General features: G+C 46.5%; 1 protein-coding gene across 2 annotated transcripts in view; it reads left to right on the top strand.

Moving 5' to 3' along the window:
• KCMF1 (potassium channel modulatory factor 1) overlaps positions 1–25,601 on the top strand; it is a 72,723-nt gene that overhangs the window by 26,552 nt on the left and 20,570 nt on the right. For both annotated transcript variants that reach the window (XM_048503719.1, XM_048503718.1), the window contains one exon: positions 16,249–16,416. In XM_048503719.1, coding sequence (XP_048359676.1) covers positions 16,249–16,416 — 168 coding nt within the window. The remainder of the gene's footprint in view (positions 1–16,248; positions 16,417–25,601) is intronic.

Below are 25,601 nucleotides of genomic sequence, written 5' to 3'. Positions count from 1 at the left end.
TTTTTATTAATGGCTTTTATTGTAAATGTTCATACGACATGCAAGAGGGATACAATTTAGCAAAGATCCCATCTGCCACTAATTAGATAGTTTGGCCAACTATGTTAATTTTTCCCATATAATGGATCTCAGAACCGTTTATACATTTCTGAATAACCTCAGATATACCAAGTGGTTTTGCATTTTCCTTTGCACCAAATATAATGGGCTAATTTTAGAAGACCTGTTGCAGACAATTATTTACTAATCCAGTCATCAGTTGAGAGTAATTCATTAGCTTTCCATTTCTGAACATTTAAAATTCTCACTGTTATTGACAAATAATAAAGAAGGGGGAGGATGGGAACCTGGGTCTTCCAGGTACTCATCTAACATTAACTATTATACCACACTGGCTCTCTATACATTTTTTAATCATAAATCCTCAAAATGGCTTTCAACACTTTAAAAATACAAATTTAGCTTTTTCCTGCCCCTTTCCTACAATTTCCAATACTGTAACCCTCACTGAGGAATTGAGGGATTGGAACACCTTCCTTTTGAGGAGAGGCTGTAGCGTTTGGGACTCTTTAGTTTGGAGAGAAGACGTCTGAGGGGTGATATGATTGAAGTCTATAAATTTATGCATGGGGTAGAAAATGTTGACAGAGATAATTTTTTCTCTTTCTCACAATACTAAAACCAGGGGGCATGCGTTGAAAATGCTGGGGGGAAGAATAGGGACTAATAAAAGGAAACATTTCTTCACACAACGCGTGATTGGTGTTTGGAACATGCTGCCACAGGAGGTGGTGATGGCCACTAACCTGGATAGCTTTAAAAGGGGCTTGGACAGATTTATGGAGGAGAAGTCGATCTATGGCTACCAATCTTCATCCTCCTTGATCTGAGATTGCAGAAGAACATAAGAACATAAGAACTAGCCTGCTGGATCAGACCAGAGTCCATCTAGTCCAGCACTCTGCTACTCGCAGTGGCCCACCAGGTGCCTTTGGGAGCTTACATGCAGGATATGAAAGCAATGGTCTGCTGCTGCTGCTCCCCAGCACCTGGTCTGCTAAGGCATTTGCAATCTGAGATCAAGGAGAATCAAGAAGAAAAGAAATCCATCTTTTTTGAGGCAAGGCAGTCCAAGTCCCTACAAATCTCCAGCTCACAACCAATATCAACCTGATGTGATGGGGGCTCACTGCTCCATTAGATATACTAATACAGGGTGGTCCCTCTCCAGCATCAACTTCCTAGAACTATTTGCTTGGGATGCAACTCCTTCAGGATTAGATTCACGATCTCAACATCTGCATTAGGATGGACAATACTATGACAAAAACCTATGTGAACAGTCAGGAGTTACCAGATCTGTCAAGCTCAGGGGTCTGCAACCTGTGGCTCTCCAGATGTTCATGGACTACAATTCCCAACAGCCCCTGCCACCATGGCTCACAAGGTCTCCTGGGAAGTGTAGTTCCCACCAGGCCGTTTTCAGCCTGAAGGGAACAGGCTGCTTCCCCAACTTGCACTGTTTGACGAAGGTAAGTTGGGGGGAGAAAAGGGGCAGGGGCAATTTTCTGCCTCCCAGGCACCTGCCCATGCATCCCCTGGCCCCTGTTAGCTCCGCCTCTGATAACTTTAACTATATTTGCCCAGTAGTTCATATATAATGTGCGGAAGCCAATGCAGCCCTTTCTTAAACAAGGGAATGCTGAAGAGAATATACTGGTGCTGACACAGACAGAAAACAAACATACATTCTGCTTAACATATAAACAATACAATCGCCTCACATAAAAAAGCAACTGCACTTGCTAGAATTTCTCAGAACTATATACTTACATTTAGAAACACAGCTCCCCAGTTCAACAGGACTCAATATGAAATAAATTGTTCCCTGCCTGAACAGATGTGGAAGTTGGTTTACTGGAGGACATGCAGAAATGCATTTGTTGCAGGGGCACATTACACTAAGAACAGCACATTAGATGCTGCATGTTAAGTTAGCTTTCCACCCAGAATGATGGCAAAAGGTACCAGGGATATTTCAGTTTGGAACAAAAACGAATAAACGTAACTAATCTCTTGTCCTTTTACACATCTGTAATTCTCACCAACTACAATTTCTGTTTTGCATACACTCCATTGCAATATTTATTTATTTATTAGATTTTATAGACTGCCCAACCCCCGAAGGGCTCTGTGCACAATAAAATACAAGTTATAAACATCAAACATTAAAATCCCTTAAAAACACAATAGCAGCATTATCATAAAAGTCACATTAATCAATGGTGTTCAATCCTAAGACTGGGAGGGGACCAGCAATGCCAAAAATAAAGATGTAATAAGGCAGTGCCGGAAATGGTGTAAAATCTAGTATAAAATCTAGTGCGGGAGCATCAGAAGGGGGCAGGCAATCCCCTTTTGGGATAGCCAGCCTCCCCAAAAGCCTGGTGGAACAGCTCAGTTTTGCAGGCCCTGCAGAACTCACCAAGGTCCCGCAGGGCTCTTACAGCTGGGGGAAGAGCGTTCCACCGGCAGGGGCCAGGGCCATAAAAGCCCTGGCCTGAGTAGAGGCCAGCCACATCATTGAGATTGTTAACAGTAATTTTGACATTCTAGTCACTGAAGGACTAGCGGCTGATGCTTAGGACAGGGATGGCCTCTTAAGATTAAAAATGTTGTGAGACACAAACATCTCAGTGCTCAAAGCCCTAGAATGCGTAATCTTCCACTACCACCAAACAGTGGCGTATCTACCTAGGGACAAGGAGTACCCCTTGTCTCTGGGCGCCACTCTTCTGGTCACGGGAGGGGCGCAGAATCGGCCCCCATGTGACCAGGAAGTCCTGCTGCCTCGTTGTTTTCGCGTGCCTTGACCCCGTCCATGTATCACCGACATGGGTGGGGTCAGGGCGCTTGAAGACCATGCTGCCTCATTGTCTCTGCTGCCTCATTGTCTCTGAGAACTCCTGACCCCGCCCATGTCAGTGACACATGGACGCAGTTGAGGCGCGCAAAAACAGCGAGGCAACAGGAAGTCCTCCAAGTCCCACCCCTTCCTTCTCCCCGAACCCCACCCCTGGCCTCAGTGCTTATAAAAGCAGGTCTCTGAGGCCGGGACTTCAGTCTCTTCTCCTGGAGGCGATCTCGGGCATCTTGGATGGGTGATTTCCAACCTATACTCAGGGAGGCAGGACTAAATGATGTCACTTCCTGTGATGGGTTGGACTCTCTCTCCTCGATCCCCAGAATCTTTCCTGCCTGAGCAGGGAGAGCAGTGCTTGTTAGGATTCCAAGCCCTAGACCTTCATTTATTTACTTCGTCTCTTCCACATTGTCTCTTCGTGAGTCTTTTGTGTCTTCCCTGTTTTTTGTCTTTCCTGTGTGCTGTTGCCCGGCTAAATCCCCCCCCCCCGCCTTACAGCCTTTCCCTCCGTTCCAAGCCTCTCTCCCGAGGGCTATGGCGGAGCAACACAGTTACGCCCGCTCCTTCTCTCCCCCCCCCCCCGACTCCTTTGGGAAGTCAGCAGCGGAGAGCACCAGGGCAGCAACCCGTAGGGGTTTGCAAGAGCCCGCCGTCGCCGTCGCCAGCCAGGAACAACTCAAGGCTCCCTCCAAAAACGTGGCAAAAACAGCCTCCAAAAAAGGCGCGAAAGCCCCGGCCGAGAAAAAAGCGCGCCGGGAGCCTAGCGCAAAGGAGCAACACCGGCTGCAACGGAGCACCAGCGTCCCTCTCCGGGACGTGGCTGGTGGAGCTCCCCCGAGGCCCCACGACGAACAATGACGAGCGGAGCCGTTTTGCGCGCCAGGCGAGGTGCGGGGAGAGCGGGTCGACTCGGAGGGGGCGGGACGACATTTTGGTGCAGCCGAGGAGGACGCGCAGGCTCCAGCTTCTGAGGGCTCCTCCCCCATCTCCATTACCAGGCAAGATCGTGGGGAAAAGGAGAGGGAGGGCCCTTCCCAGTCTGCCTCTGCCTCCACCCTCCCAGAACCATTTCCCTGGGCTAATACTTCCCCAGAGGCTCTGATGGGCATCTTTAGAAAGACTATGAGGGAGGAAATAGCCCAACATGATAAAAATAAAAAAGCTAGATGCAAGGAAAAACGCCTTTCCCAATCCAAAAGGTCACATAGACATAGTCACCACTCCAGTTCCTCCTTTAGGTCATTAAGTCCTCCCCACACCAGCTATAGGGACCCCCTCAACCTCCCTGAGGAGGAAGGTGCCAGCGAAGGGGAGATAGAGGACACTTCAGACCATTTCTCTGACCCAGAGGAACCTCAGGAGGAAGATAAGGAGCAGTGTGTAAAATTTTTCAAAAAAGAGGACCTTGCCCAGCTTATGGCAAAGGCCATCTCTGCCCTTGAACAGCAGGATACAGCAGATGCGGAGGACCCCGAGGGCCCCTCCACCTCCAAAAAGACAGTCAAAGGGGTCCCCAAAGGGAAGAAGGGAATGTTCCCTCAGTCAGAGGACACTGCCGCAGCCTTCCCACTTCCTGAATTCTTTGAGAGAAGGATTAAAAGGGAGTGGCTTAATTTAGACGCTAATAAAAGTTGCCCTTCTTTAAAAAGTCTCTATGTTTTACCAGAGCACATCCATAACATCATCAAGACCCCACTAGTCGATGCCCCAGTAGTGGCTCTCCAATCAGGGGGCCTTGTCACCAAGGACGGAGAAGGGACCCTGAAGGACCCCATGGACCGCAGAGCGGAGGTCTTCTTCAAAAGGATTCACAACAGATTAGCCTTATCCATCAGAGCCCTAGCCCCCTCTTCCACCATGGCTAGAGCCACCATTGTGTGGCTGCGTCCCCTACTTCTTATGATTCCTCCAGAGGCCCAAGGTCTACGCGAAGGAATAGAAAGGATTTTGTCAGCAGTGTCTTATTGGGCAGACTCCACATTTGATGCACTCATGTTAGTCTCCCGGGCCCTGGCCCTCGGTACCGTTATTAGAAGACAGGCTTGGTTGAGAGCATGGTCAGCCGACTTTCATTCCAAACAGGTTGTTTCCACTTTCGATTACCACGGGACAAGACTCTTCGGAAAAGAGCTAGACGCCGTCCTAGTCGAGACCAAAGGAAACAAGAAGACCATGCCTAAGTTCGTCAGATCTGATCAGGCTTCATCCTTCAAGCCGTACTCCACCTTCCGATCTCAACGCACTCTTCCACGTGCATCCAGGGACGGCAAACGTTGGTTCCCACAACAGCAGCAGCCCCAACAACAACAGTTCCGAAGACGCAACACCTTCTCCAGTTCCTTTCGTCCCTACAATCGTCAACAGGGCAGAGGAGCTAAGCAGTTTCAACCCGACAGAACCTCCAGACCCTGACTATGCCCGGATACCAGTCGGGGGTCGCCTTCAACATTTCCACCACCAGTGGATAGGCGACCACGTCGACCAGTGGACCAGGGAAGTCGTCACCTCAGGATACCTTCTAGAATTCTCCAGCTTCCCAAGGTCCCGATTTCGAGTCTACCCATCTCAATGCAATCCGGACAAGCTAAAAAGAACCGAAGAGGCACTGCAACACCTTCTCAAAATTCAGGCCATCGAGCTGGTACCCACCTCGGAACGTTCCTGCGGTGTTTATTCACACTTCTTCACCGTTCCCAAGCGAAACGGAGATTGGAGAGCCATCTTAAATCTTCAATATGTGAACAGACACATTCGCCTGCGTCGTTTCAAGATGGAAACCCTCCGATCCATCGTGGAGGCCCTTCGCCCAGACGATTACCTCACATCACTGGACCTCACGGAGGCCTACCTCCACATTCCTATCAATCCCGCGCACAGACGCTTTCTTTGGTTCACGGTGGGACCACACCACTTCCAGTACAAATCTCTTCCATTTGGACTCGCCACCATACCCCGAGTTTTCTCGAAGGTACTCCTAGCACCCATCATGGCCCTACGGGAACGAGGGATTCACATCCACCCGTACTTGGACGATATCCTTGTGCGCTCGAGTTCAAGAGAACAAGCACTTCAGGACCTGAACATCGTCATGACCGCACTTCGCCAACACGGCTTCTTGGTAAACCTGCAGAAGAGCTCTCTCAACCCGTCGAAACGGATGGAACACCTAGGGGCAATAATAGACACATCACTCAACCGCCTGTTCATTCCTCCAGCCAAGATCTCCAAGATCCAAAAACTCGTACTCAACTTCCTTCCAGCCAACAGAGTCTCTCTTCTGCAGCTTGCCAAACTGATGGGACTGTTCATCTCTGTCATAGACATGTTACAATGGGGCAGGTTTCATGCCCGGACATTACAACTGTTCCTTCGACCTTATCAGTATCACATCATGCAGAAGAGGGACCGCCCCCTACAGATCTCCACAGAGCTCCGCAACAGCCTTCGGTGGTGGTCCCATCAACAGCATCTCTCGCGAGGAAAAGTTTACCTCTATCCACACAGACTGCAGATCTTCACCGATGCCAGCCTCAGCGGGTGGGGAGCGTCGTTACAACAGAACTTCGCCCAGGGTGTTTGGTCACCAACTCAGGCCAAACTACCAATCAATGTCCTAGAGATGAGAGCCATTCTGCTGTCCCTTCAACACTTCCAGCCCCTTCTCCAGGACCGCCACCTGCTGGTCAGGACGGACAACATTGCCGCCAAGGCCCATATCAACAATCAGGGTGGGTCCAGGTCCCGTCGGCTTCATCGGGAAGCAACGGCCATCCTGTCCTGGGCGGAGAGTCATCTCCTATCGCTGTCGGCGGAACACATACAAGGAACTCTCAATACTCAAGCAGACTGGCTGAGCCGACAGTCGGTAGTCGAGGCGGAGTGGCAACTACACCCCGACATTTTCCACAGACTGACTCTAGAGTTAGGAAATCCATCTCTGGACTTGTTCGCGTCAGCGCTCAACGCCCAACTGCCTCGCTTCTTCACCAGATACTTCCATCCAAAGGCCCAGGGAACGGACGCCTTAACCACCCCCTGGCCGAAGGAGCTCCTATATGCATTCCCTCCAGCCCCCCTGCTGCCAAGACTCCTCAGGAAGATATGGCTAGAGAAAGCCGAAGTCATTTTGGTAGCACCATGGTGGCCCAGACGGCCATGGTTCTCGTCAATACTACAACTGGCAATTTCTCCACCGCTTCGATTGCCCACGCCCGTAGACATGTTATCTCAAGGCCCCATCGTCCACCCCAAACCAGGGTGGTTCTGTCTGACTGCCTGGCGCTTGAACGCCAAGCACTAGCGACCAAAGGTTATTCCAGCACAGTTATAGACACCATCATTGCTTCCAGAAGAGCATCTACTACATGCATATACAATTCCTCCTGGAAGGAGTTCGTCTCTTGGGCTCAAAAGAGTAAGATAGAACCCCTCCGTCCTTCCATCTCGGACATTCTTTTATTCCTTCAGCACGGCTTCGAGAAGGGCCTCAGAAGTTCAACGCTACGTAGATATCTAGCAAGCCTAGCTACCGTGTGGCCTACAATCCATGAGGTACCAGTCACCAGACACCCGGACATTTTAAGATTTCTTAAAGGTGTCTCTCAGCAACAACCTCCGGTAGTGCACAGGTTCCCAGCCTGGAGGCTTAACACGGTTCTGTCAGCTCTTACCAAGCCACCCTTCGAACCCATCCAATCCATCAGTCTCCGTTGGTTACGTATGAAACTGCTGTTTCTCATCGCCATCACCACTGCCAGGAGAATATCAGAAATTCAAGCTCTCTCAATCAACTCTCAGTTATGCATCTTCCACAAAGACAGAGTGGTCATGCGTCTAGACCCGACCTTCATCCCGAAGGTTGCCTCCGCCTTCCATCTCAAACAGGAGCTCATTATTCCGACCTTTTGCCCTTCTTCCCATCCCAAGGAAAGACTCTGGCATCACCTTGACGTCAGGAGGACGCTCAAGGCCTTCATTATCCGTACGGAATCTATCAGAAAGACTGAGTCCCTTTTCATCAACGTTAACCCTCCGAACGTCGGAGCCAGAATGTCCAAGGCCTCTCTCAGTTACACTTTAAAGAACTGCATCACCGAGGCATATAGGGCCTCCAACACTCCGGTTCCGCCCGGCATCACGGCTCATTCTACAAGGTCCGCAGCAGCCAACGCTGCGTTCAGGCGTCTCATTCCCCTAGAAGACATATGTAGAGCAGCAACATGGTCCTCAGTCACATCCTTCATTAGGCACTACAGACTACACACCATGTCAGCTAACGAGACAGCCTTTGGCACCAGAGTGCTAGAACATATATTCGGAGACTAGACACCCACCCGGTAAAGGGACACTGCTCGGGGAGGTCCCATCCAAGATGCCCGAGATCGCCTCCAGGAGAACGGTCCATTGGTACTCACCCTGAAGGGGCCTTCTCCTGGATGGCGATGAGGGCATCTTGGCCCTCCCTGAGGTCATGGTCTCCGTTGCACAGCATCACTTTTAGGGTTAGAATTATAGTTAAAAGTTAGGTCTTCTTGGAGTTCGTTATAGGTTATTATTCCATGTTCAGTGTTATATTTCTATGTTGTTGTCACTACTCCTGTTATCCCGAGGTCTCCACTTTACTCTACTGCTAAGCCAATCGGATTCTGGGGATCGAGGAGAGAGAGTCCAACCCATCACAGGAAGTGACATCATTTAGTCCTGCCTCCCTGAGTATAGGTTGGAAATCACCCATCCAAGATGCCCTCATCGCCATCCAGGAGAAGGCCCCTTCAGGGTGAGTACCAATGGACCGTTCTGACCTGCCCGGAGGGTAGGTCAGAAGGGACTGCTGGCCGGGAGCCCAGCCGGCAGGGGGAGTCTGGGGGGGGGGAGTTGGGCACCCTAGACCTTGCCCATGTCCATGGTGACATGGGCGGGGTCAAGGGCACCGGCAGTGGTGGGCAGAGCCTGCGGGCATCGGGGGGCAGAGCTGGGGTTGTGGGGGGAGGCAGAACCCGGGGGACGCGCGTCCTGGAGACAGTTTATCTCCTGGTGCCATTTACCCTCAGTACGCCTCTGCCACCAAATAAACCGAAGATTCATTTTGCTCAAGTGCAGAATTTATGTACACGTATACATAGCACTTAGATGGTATTTTAGACTGCTTGAAGCATTGTTACATCTGTAACTTACAACTACAGAGGTCAGCATATTTATCCCCATACTACAGAGTGAGACCTGAGGCTAAGATCCTACCTAAAGCTGGTCATTGAGGTTGTGGCAGAAGTAAAATTTGAACTGGGCTTCCTGGTCCACAGCTCAGTTCTTTCGCCACTATGCTGCTCTGGTTCTCATAAGTTTTTGCCCACTCAGCTACAAATCATCAAACCAAAGCATCCTCTTTGCAACTTTCTCAGGCTTCGACATGAAGTGTTCGGCCTTGTTGTTTAAATCTTGCTGTGCCCCATCACAGCAAGATTAGGTTTTTAACCTCACTTTTATCTACCTTAAGGTGTTTCAAAGCGTGTTACAATCACAATCTGTTCCTGCCCCACACCAGGCACCTTATGAAGTAGGTGGGGTTGAGAGAGTTCTGAGAGAACTGTAACTAGACCAAGGTCACCCAGCAGGCTGCATGTGTAGGTTCTCCGGATTAGAGTCCACTGAGTCCACTGCTCTTAACTGCTTCAACCTGTTAGCTCAAAGCAGAGTTAACAGTTTCATTTTAAGAGCATGTAAACAGAGTGGAACACCTACCTCCAGTAAGATCAGTACACAGGCTCCATTTTCTCCCAGCCATGCTCCAATACCTGAAGTAGGCCCCACTGAGAAAAAAAGTACCTGGGATCATGGATTTGGGTGTGCATGTCTCGGATTTGTGGACCACACCAAGAAAATGGATGCGTGGAAGTTACAAAAGGCACAGAAAGTCTTAGGAAAGCAGTGCATTAATAATTTAAAATTAGGATGAGCCATTTTTATCTTTAGGCTTCTACCCTCCGGTGGCAGAGTGTTCAGTGATTCTGTCCTATTTCCATTGGTGTTCCAAATAATCCATAAGTGAAGTAAAAAGGGGGCATGAGGGTGAGAGAGAGAGACTGAAATTCAAGGGCATTTGGTCACCTTAGAAATCCATTCAGGGAGCTCAGTGGAAAGGCAGGGGAACTGGTTTTGTTATTATTTGCTGATAAACAGAGGTCATGCACTGCCTGCTATTAAGGTGAAGGAACAAAAGCGGAAAGTGTGTGTGTGTGTGTGACTGGTTTGGACGGCACTTATGTGAAGCTGTCATTGATGCACATTCATATTTCACTTATAAATAATTTACAAAATCTGGCAAAGTGGGAAGGGGACTGTCTTCATTAATATTGCTTAGCAAGGTAATTTGCAAGAAGAAAATGCATTTTTTTCAGCTATTTATCATCCTTTCAGCTTTAGTGATCCGCCCCTGTAATATATAGGGTTAATAATACCGGCATACTGTATGGAGTTCTTTCAAATGAAAGTGGAGTTCTTTCAAGTAAAGTTCTTTCAAATGATTATTGAATGAGTACATGTGAAGCAGTTTGAATACTGTAGAGCTTTATTTGTTTGTTTGTTTGTTTATTTATTTGGCTTATAGACCGCCATATATAGGGGCTCAGGGCGGTGAACAACTGTAATATAAATACAACTTTAAAACACCATATTATAAAATATGACTTTAAAACACAGTCTAAATCTCATATCACTTAATTAAAACCAGGAACTATATAACATTAGATGTTTATGCTTCGAATTTTTTGTTACAATTGAAAACTGGTCTCATGGTGACCTCACTCCACACACTAAAAGTGCTTGATGTTGAGTTGGAGGTAAATGGGTATGGTGCCATCACTCATAGTTCCAGCCTCATCGAACAAATCATCAGTCTTTGTAGCTGCATCAGGTCCCAAAGCAATAAAGTGGTGCCGAAACCTGCTGTCCTATAGGCCGAGCCCATGCAGTTTCATCACAATATTGAAGAAGTCTCAACTGCCTTAGCTCAGATCAGTGGAACTGAGTGTTATACAGAATTCTAAAAATTCTCCCATAGATCCCAAGCCTTCTTATGGCACAAATTCTTGACTCAATGGCCACAAAGTTGTCTAACTCTGGGTGTGGCTGCAGGTGAAAGTAGTTTGGGTCAGTGATACCTGTTTTCCAGAAAAAATATACATTAGGTTTGATGCCGCACATGTGGTTTGACTTGTATGTAGTACACGGTTCAATATTATGTTCCATCAGCAACAAATGTATAAACTGAAATATTGGATTGTTGGGGGGGGGGGGGGGGGGTCAAATGCCATTTAAATATTTTATTTATTTATTTATTTATTTCTTAGTCTTATAGACCGCCCAACCCCCGAAGGGCTCTGGGCGGTGAACAACATAAAATAACAGTTACATAATAGACTATAAATAATTTAAGTTAAAATGCAGCAATTAAGAACGACTAATAACAGCAATGCCCGCAACAATCCCTGTTAAACTCTCCCAGAAGGGGAGAAAAAGAGTGGGCCCATAGATGGTAATGGAGACGGAGATCCTTTGGCTTGGTCGTGGGGGTGAGATTGGGGATTTCCAGCCGCCGGTGTGGGAGGGGGCCATATTGGCACCGACCCCCTCCGTTCGCAGCCTGGGGGTCCACCTGGATTCGTCTCTTTCAATGGAGACCCAGGTGGCCCATATAACCCGGGTTGCGTTTTTCCATCTTCGACAGGCCCGTCGGCTGGCCCCCTCTCTCTCCAACACTGACCTAGCCACTGTGATCCATGCAACGGTCACCTCCAGACTGGACTATTGTAACTCGCTCTACGCAGGCCTTCCCTTGCGCCTGATCCGGAAACTGAAATTGGTCCAACATGCGGCGGCCCGGTTGCTCACAGGGGGTGCCTTTCGTGAACACATCTCCCCTGTGTTGCGCCGCCTGCATTGCTACCTATCTAATTCAATCATGTTCAAGGTGTGGGTGTTGACCTTTAAGGTCCTTACGCCCGGGACCTCGTATCTTCTCGACCGCATTACCCCATATGTCCTGCTCGTCCTCTGCGATCAGCAGAGGCTTAATCTACTGGAGATCCCTGGCCCCTTGATGACGCTGTTGGCCTCCACACGGGCCAGGGCCTTCACAGCCCTGGCACCGGCCTGGTGGAACACATTACCACCAGCTATTCGGGCCCTGCGGGACCTTGGAGAGTTCCGCAGGGCCTGTAAAACCGAATTATTCCACCGGGCCTTTGGAGAGTCCAGCCGCCGATAATGCCCCGCCCCCCCTGCTAGTAGGGTCCCCTAACATCATTGGGACCCCTCCTCATTTTTGGAAGAGGGTGGTATATGGGTCTCGTGGGCCCTATTGTAGAATGTACCTGTTTTAAGATTTTTATGTTTTTTGTATGATTTTATGTTGTTCACCGCCCTGAGCCCTCCGGGGATAGGGCGGTATAGCAAGTTTAATAAATAATAATAATAATAATAAAAAAATGTAGGAGGAGGCGGGGGCACTTATATCAGCGGCTGGACACTCCAAAGGCCCCGTGAAACAACTCCGTCTTGCAGGCCCTGCGGAACTCACCAAGATCCTGCAGGGCCTGGACAGCTGGAGGAAGAGTGTTCCACCAGGCAGGGGCCAGGGCTGTAAAAGTCCTGGCCCGCGTGGAGGCCAGCCGCATCATTGAGGGGCCAGGGACTACCAGCAAATTGGCCTCTGCTGAACGTAGAGGCCTAGTAGGGACATATGGGGTAATGCGGTCCCGAAGGTATGAGGGTCCCAGGCCGCGTAAGGCCTTAAAGGTAAGTACCCATACCTTGAAGATGATCCGGAATTCAACCGGGAGCCAATGCAGGGGGCGCAGTATTGGTTGAATATGATCACGGAAGGCGCCCCCTGTGAGCAGCCGGGCTGCTGCATTTTGGACCAGTTGTAACCTCCGGATCAACCACAAGGGCAGGCCCGCGTAGAGTGAGTTACAATAGTCCAGCCTGGAGGTGACCGTTGCATGGATCACAGTGGCCAGGTCTGTGTGGGAGAGGAAGGGAACCAGCCGCCGGGCCTGCCGAAGATGGAAAAACGCAACCCGGGTTATATGGGCCACCTGGGTCTCCATCGAAAGAGACGAATCCAGGTGGACCCCCAGGCTGCGGACTGAGGGGGCCGGCGGCTGGAAATTCTCACCCTCCCCCCCACGACCAAGCCAGAGGATCTCCGTCTTCGATGGATTAAGTTTTAACCTGCTCTGTTGCAACCAACCAGCAACCGCCTCCAAACAGTGCTGGAGAGCTGCAGGGGCGATGACCGCTCCCCCCTCCATCAACAGAATGAGCTGAGTATCATCAGCGTACTGATGACAGATCAGCCCAAAGCTCCGTACCAGCTGAGCAAGGGGTCGCATGTAGATATTAAATAACAGCGGGGACAATAGCGCTCCCTGAGGCACCCCACAATGAAGTGGGCACCGCCAGGAGGCTTGGTCCCCACACCACACTTGCTGACTCCGATCCCGGAGGAACGAGGCAATCCATTGAAGGACAGTGCCCCGTACCCCGGAAGCGGCCAGGCGGTGGGTCAAAAAGTCGTGGTCGACCATATCAAACGCTGCGGTTAGATCTAACAATACCAACAGCGCCGATCCGTCCTGTTCAAGCTGCATATGGAGCGTATCTGTGACGGCGACGAGGACGGTCTCCGTCCCATGCCCAGCACGGAAGCCGGACTGGATAAATTCAAAGTTTTATGCAGACATTTTTATATGAATAATACTTGGGCAATTAAAGATAATATAGTTCTACTTTTCTTAATTTGTAAAATCTATGAAAAAATCCTGAAGGTAAGGAAAAGAATAGGCACACTAATTTTAGGACACCCCAAGAACTGTGCTTTATAGCGTGTGAACAGGAGTATCTACGATACTCTTCTGCTTCAACAGAAGTGAACTCTGCTGCATGACTCAGGTCACTGGAACACCTCTAGTTCACTGTCAATCTCTGCAGCATCAAGTGCATTACTTATTAATTGCATTTCAGATTGATAACTACAGTATCTCTTATTCCATGTGAAAGGAGACATATAAATAAGAATTTTGGCTTTGGTTTAATTTGACCTGTGGAGCCAATCAGCAAAATTCATAACTTGATTTTTTTTGAAAAAAAATTAGATTATTACATGTAGTTTCATGTAATATTTTCATCCCAATTGGAAATCAACGAGACCTACATATAAAACATTATTTTTAGCAATGATCACCTAAGACAGGGGTCCTCAACCTTTTTGTGTCTGTGACCACACTGGGAATTCTGACACGGCATGGTGGGTACGGCAAAAAAAATATATGTCTGCCACGGGAGATGGAGCAAGCCCGAAGATAATTGCCACAACTTAACTTCAGTAATACAGTGCCAAAGCAACATTAAAAAAATCTCCAGTAGTCAATCAGAAACCTTGCTGGGCAAAAGCCTGACTTGACCCCACCCACTACCAAAGAATAGTTGATAGACACCCAAAAAGGTGTTGATGGGTGCCATGGCACCAACAGGCACCATGTTGGGGATGCTGACCTAAAATATTGGATTGGATGAAGCCAGCTTTTTCACTCTGTCTTCCTTACTGTAGCCCCCATCCCTCATGGCTTTGTCTATTCAGGTCTGATGGTCACCATCAGCTTTTTAGTGCTCAGAGTTTACCCAGTCCTCTCTTCTTCACTGGTGAAAAAGGTGGTTGGATTCCACTCATCAGTTACAACTTTGAAACTAATAAGCTGGACTAATATTGTATTGGCAGTGAGAGCCATTCTTTGTATTAGTTTTATGGCACGGCAAATCTTTAGAAAGGGAAATATAATGAAGATAACGTACTGGAAATTTTTCTGCCCTACATTTTTGGTCAAGGATGTGCTGTTGAGGAGACACCTTGTGTTTCAGGATGTCTTTCAGTGGGTGAACCACAATGGTTTATGAAGCTTGATTGAAATGGTTCCTCCCCCCCTGTTCTTTTAATCCCTTTTGTGTAATTAATAGTGCCAAACCATTTGCTTCAGTGGACTAGAAACAATGGCCCCTTCCGCACACGCAAAATAATGTGTTTTCAAACCACTTTCACAACTGTTTGCAAGAGGATTTTGCCATTCCGCACAGCTTCAAAGAGCATTGAAAGCAGTTTGAAAGTGAATTATTTTGCATGTGCGGAATGAGCCAATGATTTTAAAATTTGTTTTAATATTACATTTGTTGCTGATGTAAGTTAGGAATGTGTCTGAAACTCATTTTAATCAACACTGTTTCCAACTGGAGGTAAACCTGTATTAGACGAGCGTGGTCATGGGAGGTTTTCTGTGGGAGGAGAAATTCCATTTTCTTTCCTCCCTGCTTACTGTGGCTCTGTCGATTCTGCTAGCTGGCTGTAACCTACCAACTTTGATTTTCTCTTGGTGGCTGTGGACACTGCCTCTGTATGGCTTCCATGTTTTTGCTTGCCATTTTGGCTTGCCATGACAAACTGAATGCCACCCTAGCTTTGGGGTATTCAATATCCACAGAAATATTGCTGTTATCTATTTATTATTTCTTTAGAAAAATTAATATGCTGTCTCTCCAGAGAACCTTCTTTAGGTAGTTTTGCAGATGGGGGTTAAACGCTTTGATTAATCTTTTTTTTTTTTGGTGGCTTGATTTTGCTTGTCAGCTTTATCCTGCATAAGAAGTTAAATGGGAAATTTGGGGAGTTTTGCCTAAGCTGCAGACAGCATGTGAAGGCCAACAGACGATACAGAAGAAGTTTAGAAACTCAGAAATGAATAAAATATATGTATAGTATTGTATAATATCAACATATTTTATCTTTTATTGTCATAAATCTACCCACTTTTTTTCTTTTTTTTAAAGTGAAAATAAAAGAAAAAGAAAAAATCAGACTTACTCTCTGGTATGAAGGGAGGTCCAAAAATATTTTATGCAGATTTCCATGTTGCAGGGGGCACTGTGCTCCTAATCTCACTGATGTGGAAGGGATAACTGCACTTTAAAAGTTAAGCATAGATGAGAGATTATTTATGTCTGGATGCATTCATTTGGAGAAGGATAAGACTTTGTTTTGAGAAATAGCAAGTAAAATAGAATGTTTTCTTAGAGTAATATTAGCAGCTATAGTCAAGCTTATTTACTATTTATACCCCACCCTTTTCCCAACGGAGACTCCAGGTGACACATGGCGGACACAAAATAACATTACAGTAAACCTCACTTTAAAAGCTGCCTGTATAACCAACTGGAAAGATGCCTAGTTAAATGTGAAATAATTTGGCGCTAATGAATTTTTGTGTGTTTTTTTCCAGGTGTCAGCTGCGATGCATGTTTAAAAGGAAATTTTCGAGGTCGCAGATACAAGTGTTTAATTTGCTACGATTACGATCTGTGTGCATCTTGTTATGAAAGTGGTGCAACAACGACAAGGCATACGACTGACCATCCAATGCAGTGCATACTAACGAGAGTAGATTTCGGTGAGTGATTTGTGTGTGTGTGTGAGTGCCTTCGTCATGTTGTGCAATACATGATTTTGCAGAAAGTAACCTGAGAATTCCTCTGTCTTCCTGTATGATGGAGCATGTAAAAAAATTTTCTGGTTGTGTCTCCCCTTTATTTGTACAGCACTACAGCTACATGGTGCAACTCAGTATTTTAAAAGTTTGTTTCCTCTCTGAAGGCTTATTGTTTAACCAGGCAATCCTGTGCACACTTTAGGAGGGAGCTTCATACGGTTCAGTGGGGCTTTCTTCTGTATAAACGTACATGAACGTTTGGCTTTGGGTATCTCTCTGCCACAAGAGGGAGGACAAAAAAAGAGATCATGCAGCTTTACAAAGATAATGTGTCGTGTTTTGTTTTGTTATGTTATATTGCTAGCAGTCTTGAGGGCTGATCCTATTCAGAAGGAACGCTGAGATGAATGTTCTAAAAGCAGTACAATGTGTATTCATAAAGGGCTGGGCGGTTTCATGAAAATCACTCATCCAGTAAAAGTCCACATAATCTTCCTTGGACTCAACATTGTTTGGAGGGGACAAAAATAGAGAAATCAGAATGGATATAAGTCTTAAATAGTAAGAGTAAGCATTAGCAGATAGCAGAATTTTCAGTGCAGAGAGCAGAGAAAAAGAACCATGTGGTGACCCTAATGTGTTTCAAAGCCTCATAGATGTAGCATTTCATGATTTCAAATAGGTCTGTTTCCCTCTAATGGTTAGTAAACGTCATTGTCTTGTTTGGAAAGTTCATGGGTTAGGAGGAAACTGCTCCCCCATTTCCCTGTGTCCCAAATCTGTATAGTTTCCACCTCACTTGTACGGGCAGAACCATTTTTCCTGAGTGGGGGGGGGGGGGTCTCAGTAAGTAGGCAGTGCCTTTTTCCTCGGTGTCTAATTGGCACATTTATTTTAATGAAGGGAATTTGCTCAAGTCACAAAATCTTTGACTATTTTAATTAGGACACGGGTTTGATTTTGTATTTACCAAATAAACTCTGAGCACTGTCTTAGGAGATTCTGCCTTAGTTCTTCATTGAGTGGGATCTGACCATTCAATCATGCCTGTTACAGGGCTTCAATAGAATTGCTTTGTTTCAGAGGAGACAAACCAGAATCAGCTGCAGGAGTTTGTTTAATCATTTTAAATCAACTACTCCAAGTACTTGCCTTTTTTAAAAAAATATGGTTACTAGCAGAAATCAGTTGGCTTTCCTAGGTACCAGATTACCACAGTGTCTAGAAATTTTATTGTGGCCCCTAGTATTCTTAGCAATTACTTTATTTTAGCATCCTTCAGCAATTCCCCTTAAAGCATTTTGGCATTGCACTTACTACTTACCCTCGGGGGGGCTTGTAACAGACTTTCTTATCCATTCCCTACCCCATGCAAATGGAGGTGGCAGTAGCAAAAGGCTTTAAGCAGGGTGTGCAGTTTATGCACCTTTTGCTTCAACCTTTCTGCCCCCTCTGCTCTGTTGCCCAGCTGATTAGGGGTATGTCTGGTAGGAGGCTTGATGGAGGACCTGATTGAGCAGTGCCAGAAGAGGGACAGCTGTAATCTCCTCCCCCCCCCCCCCCCGCCAAATTTGCTGGGTCTCCCTCATTTGTTTACTTATGAACTGTAACTGTTTTGTTGAATAAAACAATAAGATACCATTTAATAAAACTGCAAGAAAAAGTTAGAAAATATGGCCATTAAAATACAAATCCCTGAAGTCTGAAAACTGAATCCGGCTCCTAAGCTTTTGGGTTGGCTCCTAGAATATTTGTCCTATTACTGGTAAATTAATAAATTGTTGGGTTTTTTTAACACATTGAAGAAGGCTTTTGGCATTGTTTATGCTTTTCACTACTATAATTTGCTTGAGCAGAATGGTTTTTTAAACCTCTTCCATGTTCTGCTGCCACTCCTGGCTTTATTTCATTGTCTCCTTGTTTCTGCTGTCTCCTTGGGGGCACAGTTAATGGGATACTTCATGGTCTCTGTATGTCACATTGAAGGGCTTTGTGCATATGTGGGGGCCTGGTTTTGGAAGCACCAGCATTTAGGCATGAAAATCCTCTCCCCCAGATGAAGCTTGGACAGCACATGCCCAGATGGGTTGTCTTTCCAGCTCAACTGTTTTCATCTAGTGCAAGCGGCAGCATCAATAGGGGGACTTTTGTGATGCTTTGTTTTGTCCTCTGTTTTAAAAAAGCAATAGTTTATATGGTTGTAGAAGTTATACATAATTATAGTGTAAGCAGTCTTCTTTGCAGCGTGCTGTAGGACTCAGGCTATCTTTAAATACTGCTGGCAGTGCTGAGCAAAATTCCTTCCCTCGGATGGGGATGATCATTGTCTCCTCTGCTCAGGGCCAGACAGAGATGCCTGCTTTTGGGGGAAAGTGCTATATAATGTGTCCTGCACATCCTGGAGAAATTGAGCCAACAGTACAGCCCTGTGCAGAGCTACTGCAGGCTGTAAGTTGCTCATGCTGGAGACTGCTGCCTTTTCCTATCATGTTCTGGTTGCTAATTTTTATGAGCATGTAGGTCCTTTCTAAAAGCACTGTCCATTGCAAAAGGTTTTTTTAAATAGCAGTTTGCAGAGCAGCGCCAGGATTCCTTTCTGTTCTCCCCTTCTCTTTGGCTAAAGTGTCAGTGTGAAAGCTTACATTTGCTTTTGAGTTCCTGATCGACTTAGCAATGTGAGTTTTATAGGTGAGCTTAATCTAAACAGTTCAAACTTGTAAATTGTTTATGCCCAATTGCCTCTGATGAATAGAACTTCTTCCAGGTGACCAACTTAGATAGCTTGTCTAGATTAGAAAAGAGTTGCTCTTAAGCCTTTGCTGTGCCACAAGAGTTAATGGAGAGATGGACGAGTGAACAGGCAGGCTAGTAAAATATTTGTGAGACCGTAACTTTTGCAGACTGAGTTGGGAAATGGCTATGCATAAAGTGTTTTTTGTAAAACCTGTGGGACAGTAACTTTTGCAGAATTGCAGCCCCATCCAGGGGTGGGGGGGGGGTGGCTGTTTGGAGCCAGCATATGTTCATGTTGTCGCATTTCTTTGCTGTGCTGGGGCATTTGATAAATGTACTGGTGGGGTGGGTAACCTGGGAGGTGGGCAGACCTGGAAGGACAACTCGGGTTCTGCCCTGCATTGGTATTCGATTGGATGCTAGTGCAGGGGAACAGGCTGGGGCATTCCAGGGGGAGGGGCTGATAATAGTTGGCTTTCATCTGGGCTTTCAGGCCATGGGAGTCATGGCTGGCACCCCGGACTTATGCCACCCGAAAGGGAGGCATAAGTCCATTCAGTCCCATGGAAGGCTTTGGGCCGGCTTGGTAGGTTTGTTGTTTTTTTCACCTCTCTGTGCTGGTTGAAAGCTGCGTTAGGAAATGGTTATCCAGAAAGTTTTTAAAATACCTCCTGGGGACTGTTTAGAAATATTTTGGGATGTCCCTTATTTATTGTACAGGTCATTCCCCTCTATGTTCTGCTGCAGGACATGACCTTCGGGACAGGCTCTGTTTCTCAGAGATACTTTATAGCGAAACCCTAAAGATTTTGTGCTTGCATTTATGTGCCATAAATAGCCTCTGCGTGCATTTGGATGGCCTCAGTTCCTAGTCAGAACCCATTAGGAATGGTCCTTGATCCTACACAAGGTAGATAAAGGCAGAGATGATGTCCCAAACTTCCCAATGTGTGTATAATCAAAAGAACTTCCCTGTGTCTTGCTAGAGGTGGCATTTAATGAGGCAGATCTTTTCATTGTGCATTTCTGCTGCCTCTTCACTGAAGCAGACAACAGAAAGGCCTAACATGGGCAATACCTGTTTCTTCACATCCTTCACTACAGTGAAGGACCGAAAGGGCTCTCCCTTTTGTGTCTGTAGTGACAAATATCAGAAGGTGCCTGGTGGATGAATTCAAGCTGAATTTTCTGGGACGAACATTCTTTAGTAGTTTTTTCTGTTTCCTGGTCTATGGATCTTACTCTGGAACCCATGCGTGCATCACTACCACAGAATTTCCCTGCTCACACGATGCTAGAATGGGAAGAACTTTTCCAAATCCAAAAAGGATTTGACTTGGAGGCACTGTCAGGCAAGAAATCCATGCTCCCAAGTATCTTGAAGTATGTTATTGGGAAGGTTTTACTGTTTGCGCGCCTGGATTGGCTCATAGCAGCCTGCCATGACACAGATAGCGAAGCAAATTTTTTTCAGCGTTGTAAGTAGAGTTGTTAAGTTACTTTAACAATCTGTTTTTAAATGTTAGTATCCACATGTTTACAGGAATCTGTGTCCTGATATTGGCATTCCGATAGTGCCTGATTCACAGTGCAAAAACTACAGTTGCATCTTTTAGAAACATACACACACACACACACACACACAGAGAGAGAGAGAGAGAGATATTGCAACCTCTGAAATTACTGCTGAATGTTAAACCAAAACCAGCAGTAGTTGCACCACAACTTTACTCCCCTGACCAAAATCTGCAGAGAATTTCGGTGTGTTCCTGAAACCGTCCACTATATATGCAGAAATTGTTCTTTTGCTAATGTAAGAACTGTGTTAGGTGAGTCTAGTGAGGATTAAAAAACTTCCTAGGAGTGCTTCTTTGGGTGAACTTGTGACGGGATGTGTGTTGAGAAGGGGGTGGGGTGGGGAGACTTCTTAACTTCTTGTAATGGATACCAGTGTCTAGTGCCCTTGTTATAGACAGTACTGCTGCTGCTTACGTGACCTCATCAAAAGCTGCTTAAGTGCTACAGTCTTATTGAGCAACAATCGTGCTCCTTAAGTAATGCCCTAGTTCTGATAATTGTGTATGAGCAGTCTGTGTTTCTTAGAGGACCAGTTTAAGCAAGGCCTGACGTTTGAACTTCCCTCATCTTTTGTTCACATGAGGAAGCACATGAGGAAGAGGAGTTGTGGCCCTTCATTTCTGCTTCTTATATTTAGATCTGCTTCTACTAAGTGGGCATTTATTCAGGCTTCAAGGAGCCCTTTGAATATTCTACAAAGTATTAAAGATTGCATGCTTGGATGTCCAGATGTAACACTCCCTACTAACTACATTTTCCAGCTGAAATCAACCTTATATCAACTACTGTTTTGTCCGCTGCCCTGCTCTTAAGAAGGAGAAGAAGAAAGAGTTGGATTTATATCCCCCCTTTCTCTCCTGTAAGGAGACTCAAAGGAGCTAACAAACTTCTTTTCCCTTCGTCTCCCCTCCCCCCACAACAAACACCCTGTGAGGTAGGTGGGGCTGAGAGAGCTCCGAAGAACTGTGACTAGCCCAAGGTCACCCAGCTGGCGTGTGTGGCAGTGCACAGGCTAATCTGAATTCCCCAGATAAGCCTCCATAGCTCAAGCAGCAGAGCAGGGAATCAAACCTGGTTCCTCCATATTAGAGTACACCTGCTCTTAACCACTATGCCACTGCTGCTCATTCATCTCTTTCATCTTCTGATTCAAAGGTTAACTGCGATTTACACTGGTGACTACAATTTCTGAACTGCTGTTGGGGGGAGGGGTGATTTGCTGCAGGGAGCAAACCCATTTTCTCGTTCTGAGGAGGAGGGCACCTTAATATTGGCTGATTCTCATGGGTAGCTCAGAGAGGCAGGACTAACTTCCTGTACCCCAGGTGGGAATCTTCTCAGCCCAGTTTACTTCTCGCCTCACTTAGGGAGAGCAGCTGAGGAATAGTTTCATAGCAGCTGTCCTTTTTCACCAACTAAACCTCTGTTTGTCACTAACTATTGCTAAAAAAGAGAAAACCTCAATTTTCTCTCACACCTCCTTTTTTCTGTTTCATCTTTACCCCCCACCCCACCCCCCGGCAGAGTTTCAGGATTGTGACAAATTCAGCAGATTTCTTTTTGAAGTGGACGCAGACCCAGGGCTGCTCTCTTCTCTGTTACAAGAAGACAGAGTGGTTGCCGGAAGCTTTACATGTGGTGAAGGGGGGAAGAGAAGGGGTGAAGGATACTTTCGTGTCAAAACAAAAGTGGCAAGATGTTCCACTTAAAAATGGCATGAAAAGGGCATTGACTGCAAAAACAGCCGCCTTCGGCCCTGATAGTAGACCAAGCCCCCTGGACAACAACCACCAGCACCTGATGAGGGAGAGGGAGCCTCCAAGGTTGTGGGAAGGCAGCCATCTTGCTCCAATGAGATTATGGAGGCAGTCAGGAGAACCTCAAGAGAAGAGTTACAGCAGATTCAGTGCGTTCCTCTTTCACCTCATCCAGGGAACCACTCTGTTTTCCCACTGAGCAGGAGGACACCTTGTGGGTGAGCCCCACTAATTGTCCAGGGAGTCAGGAACAAATTAACCGCTTCCTGTTTTCTGTGAAAGTCACCCCTCCTTCAGTTTCTTTCCTGCTTCACAGGGTTAGTGGCCTATGCTACTTTCTTTAGATTCTTAGCATCTAGGATGTTCTCTTTGATATCCAAAAACTTCTGTCTCTTAGTATCTCTAGCCTTCTGATTCTCCTTCCTGTACTTCTCCTCTGCTTTTTCTCCCCCCACCTTTATGTTGGAGAGATCCCCCTCAGATGCAGCATCAGATCTTGAGCCTTGCCGGGATTAGCAGCCATTCAGTCAGGCTGTTTAATGACAGTGACTTTCTATCTGTGGAGAAGACAACATGGACCGTAAGTCAGACTAACTTTCCAGAAAAATGCACAAAATCCATGTCCATCCGGCATCTATTTTCTTTCAGGCGCCCGTTGATTGGGCATGGAAAATCCTTCAACTGCTTCCAAAACTGGAGTGCCACCTTCTAAAGAATTCTCAGCTCGACCTCTGGAATGATTCTTCCTATCCCCCAGCACAGCCAACAAGGGAAAAAAACCTCAGAATCTCCACAGCTGTGAACCATCTGATTGCCATTCAAGCTGTAGAACCTCTTCCCGATCCAGCGAAAGAGCAAGGAATATACTCCTTTATGGTTCCCAAAATGGAGATTGGAGAGCAATTCTGGATTTAAAGCTCTTGAACAGGTTCCAAAAACTGTGACACTTTTGCATGGTCGATCTCAGAGGCCTTGCTGCCTGGAGACGTCATGACTTTGATAGACCTCATGGAGACCTATTTGTATCTGAGGACATTGCAGATTTCTCAGATTGTGTGTGATGAGACGACAACTCCAATTCAAGGCTGTCGTCTTTGGCCTTGGTACTGCGCCTCAAGTGTTTACAAAACTTATGAAACAGTATCCCTACTTTGGCATCAAGGTATCCATATTCATCCATATTTGGACGATCTGCTGATCTGATTTCTGACCTGCTTACAAGCAGAAGCTGACACCACCAAGACAGTCTCCAACAACACGGCTTCCTTGCCAATTGCTACAGGAGCTCCCTGGTTCCCATCCAGACCTTGGAACATCTCAGGGGTCTGATAAACACCAGGGATAACTGACTCTTTGTTACTGATGCCAAGGCTTGGAAGACTGTGGAACTGATATCCCAAAGAGCCAAGGCCTGACGATAAGCTAACAAATGATTCTGGCAAGTCTGACGGGTCTCCTAATTTCCAATATAGAGGCTACTTGCACAAAGCCTCCAACAGTTCCTGTGTCCATATCAGCTTTTCACAGCAAGGAAGATGAACCTCTCCCTCTTGGTTCTGTCTACAGTGAAGCTCAACCTACTCTGGTAGACCAAGTGGTCCAATGTGAAACAGGGTAAGTTCTTCTGGTTCCCAGAAGAGAAACAAGCCTTCACAGACACAAGCCTATCCAGGTGGGGGGCAATCGTAAACGAAATTCCAGCCTGTTTAAATTCCTGGTCTATTCAAGAAGTCACACTTCCTATAAACCAACTGGAACAATGTATAGTGTGCTTTGCATTGATGAGCTTCCAACAGATTATCTGCCAAAAGCCCGTATTAATCAGAATAACAACATTTTCACAAAGACATATATAAACAAACAGGGCAGATCAAAATCTTCAGGACTTCATTGTGATGCCTTGAGGATCACAAGATAAACCTTCTGTTCAAGCCAGCTGGCTCCATCGGTGACAGATCTAGTTCAGTGAATGGCGACTGAAGACATTCATCAAAGTTACGGTTTTGGGGATGGGTAGGTTGCCTCCTACAGGGAGAGCTCCCAACAATGGCCCACCAAAGCAGCCAAAATGACTTTACAGTCAGGCTTCTGCTGTATTCCCCAGGCAATGTGTCTTCCTGTTCTGTATCAGACAATGAAAAAGAAGGAGAGTTCTCATCAGAGGACAAGCCAGACAAAGAACAATCAACTAAACCAGGGGTCTGCAACCTGCGGCTCTCCAGATGTTCATGGACTACAAGTCCCATCAGCCCCTGCCAGCATGGCCAATTGAACATCTGGAGAGCCGCAGGTTGCAAGTCCCTGAACTAAACTATATCAGGCCTTATTGGCAAAAGTCATCACGGTGCTGGATCTCTCTGAGGAGCCTGATACTGGAGAGGAAGCAAAAGGGGGCAAATCCAGAGCCAAGAGGAGGAAAGGGTTTTTTTTCCAGTGTTACCATAATCAGATAAATCAGTCCCCTTCCTGGAGTACTTTGAAAGACTAGTGCAGGCAGTTCCCCTAAACTACCAACACATTGTACTCTTTATCCCTGTATGCCATGGACATAATGCAGGTTCCAAAAGTGAATGCCCCTACCACGGCACTCAGGCCACAGAGCTGTTGTTGGAGGGTGAAACGGTATCCATTAAAGACTCCCTAGAAAGAAAAGCAGACTGTGCCTCAAAAAAGTCCTGTGAGGTTTCGTCATTAGCATTCATAGCAGCTGCTACTGCTGCCCTCATCTTCAGGACTTCAATCATTTGGGCCCAAAAATTGAACCACCTAATTTCTGTTTACAATAAAAGGGCATCAGAATGCACAAACGTCATCTTCAAGGCTGCCACCTTCTTAGCAGATGCATCCCTTGACACCATGACTTTCATGGCTTGTTCAGTGGCTGTAGGAGCTACCACAAGATGCACTCTGTGGTTGAGAGCCTGGCAAGCCAATCTTCACTCTGAGTCAGTAATTATGGCCTACCCTTTCCAAGGTGACAGCCTGAAGATACTGGAGGAGACCAAAGACAAAAAGAAAGCCGTGCCTAGGAGCCTATAGAGGGATGACAGGAAAACCTTTTCATCAAACTCCTTTTGA

The sequence above is a fragment of the Sphaerodactylus townsendi genome, linkage group LG07 (assembly GCF_021028975.2).
Source record: "Sphaerodactylus townsendi isolate TG3544 linkage group LG07, MPM_Stown_v2.3, whole genome shotgun sequence".
Classification (NCBI taxonomy): domain Eukaryota; kingdom Metazoa; phylum Chordata; class Lepidosauria; order Squamata; family Sphaerodactylidae; genus Sphaerodactylus; species Sphaerodactylus townsendi.
The sequence above is the reverse complement of the archived record's forward strand: the minus strand, read 5'-3'. Positions and strand labels throughout refer to the sequence as shown.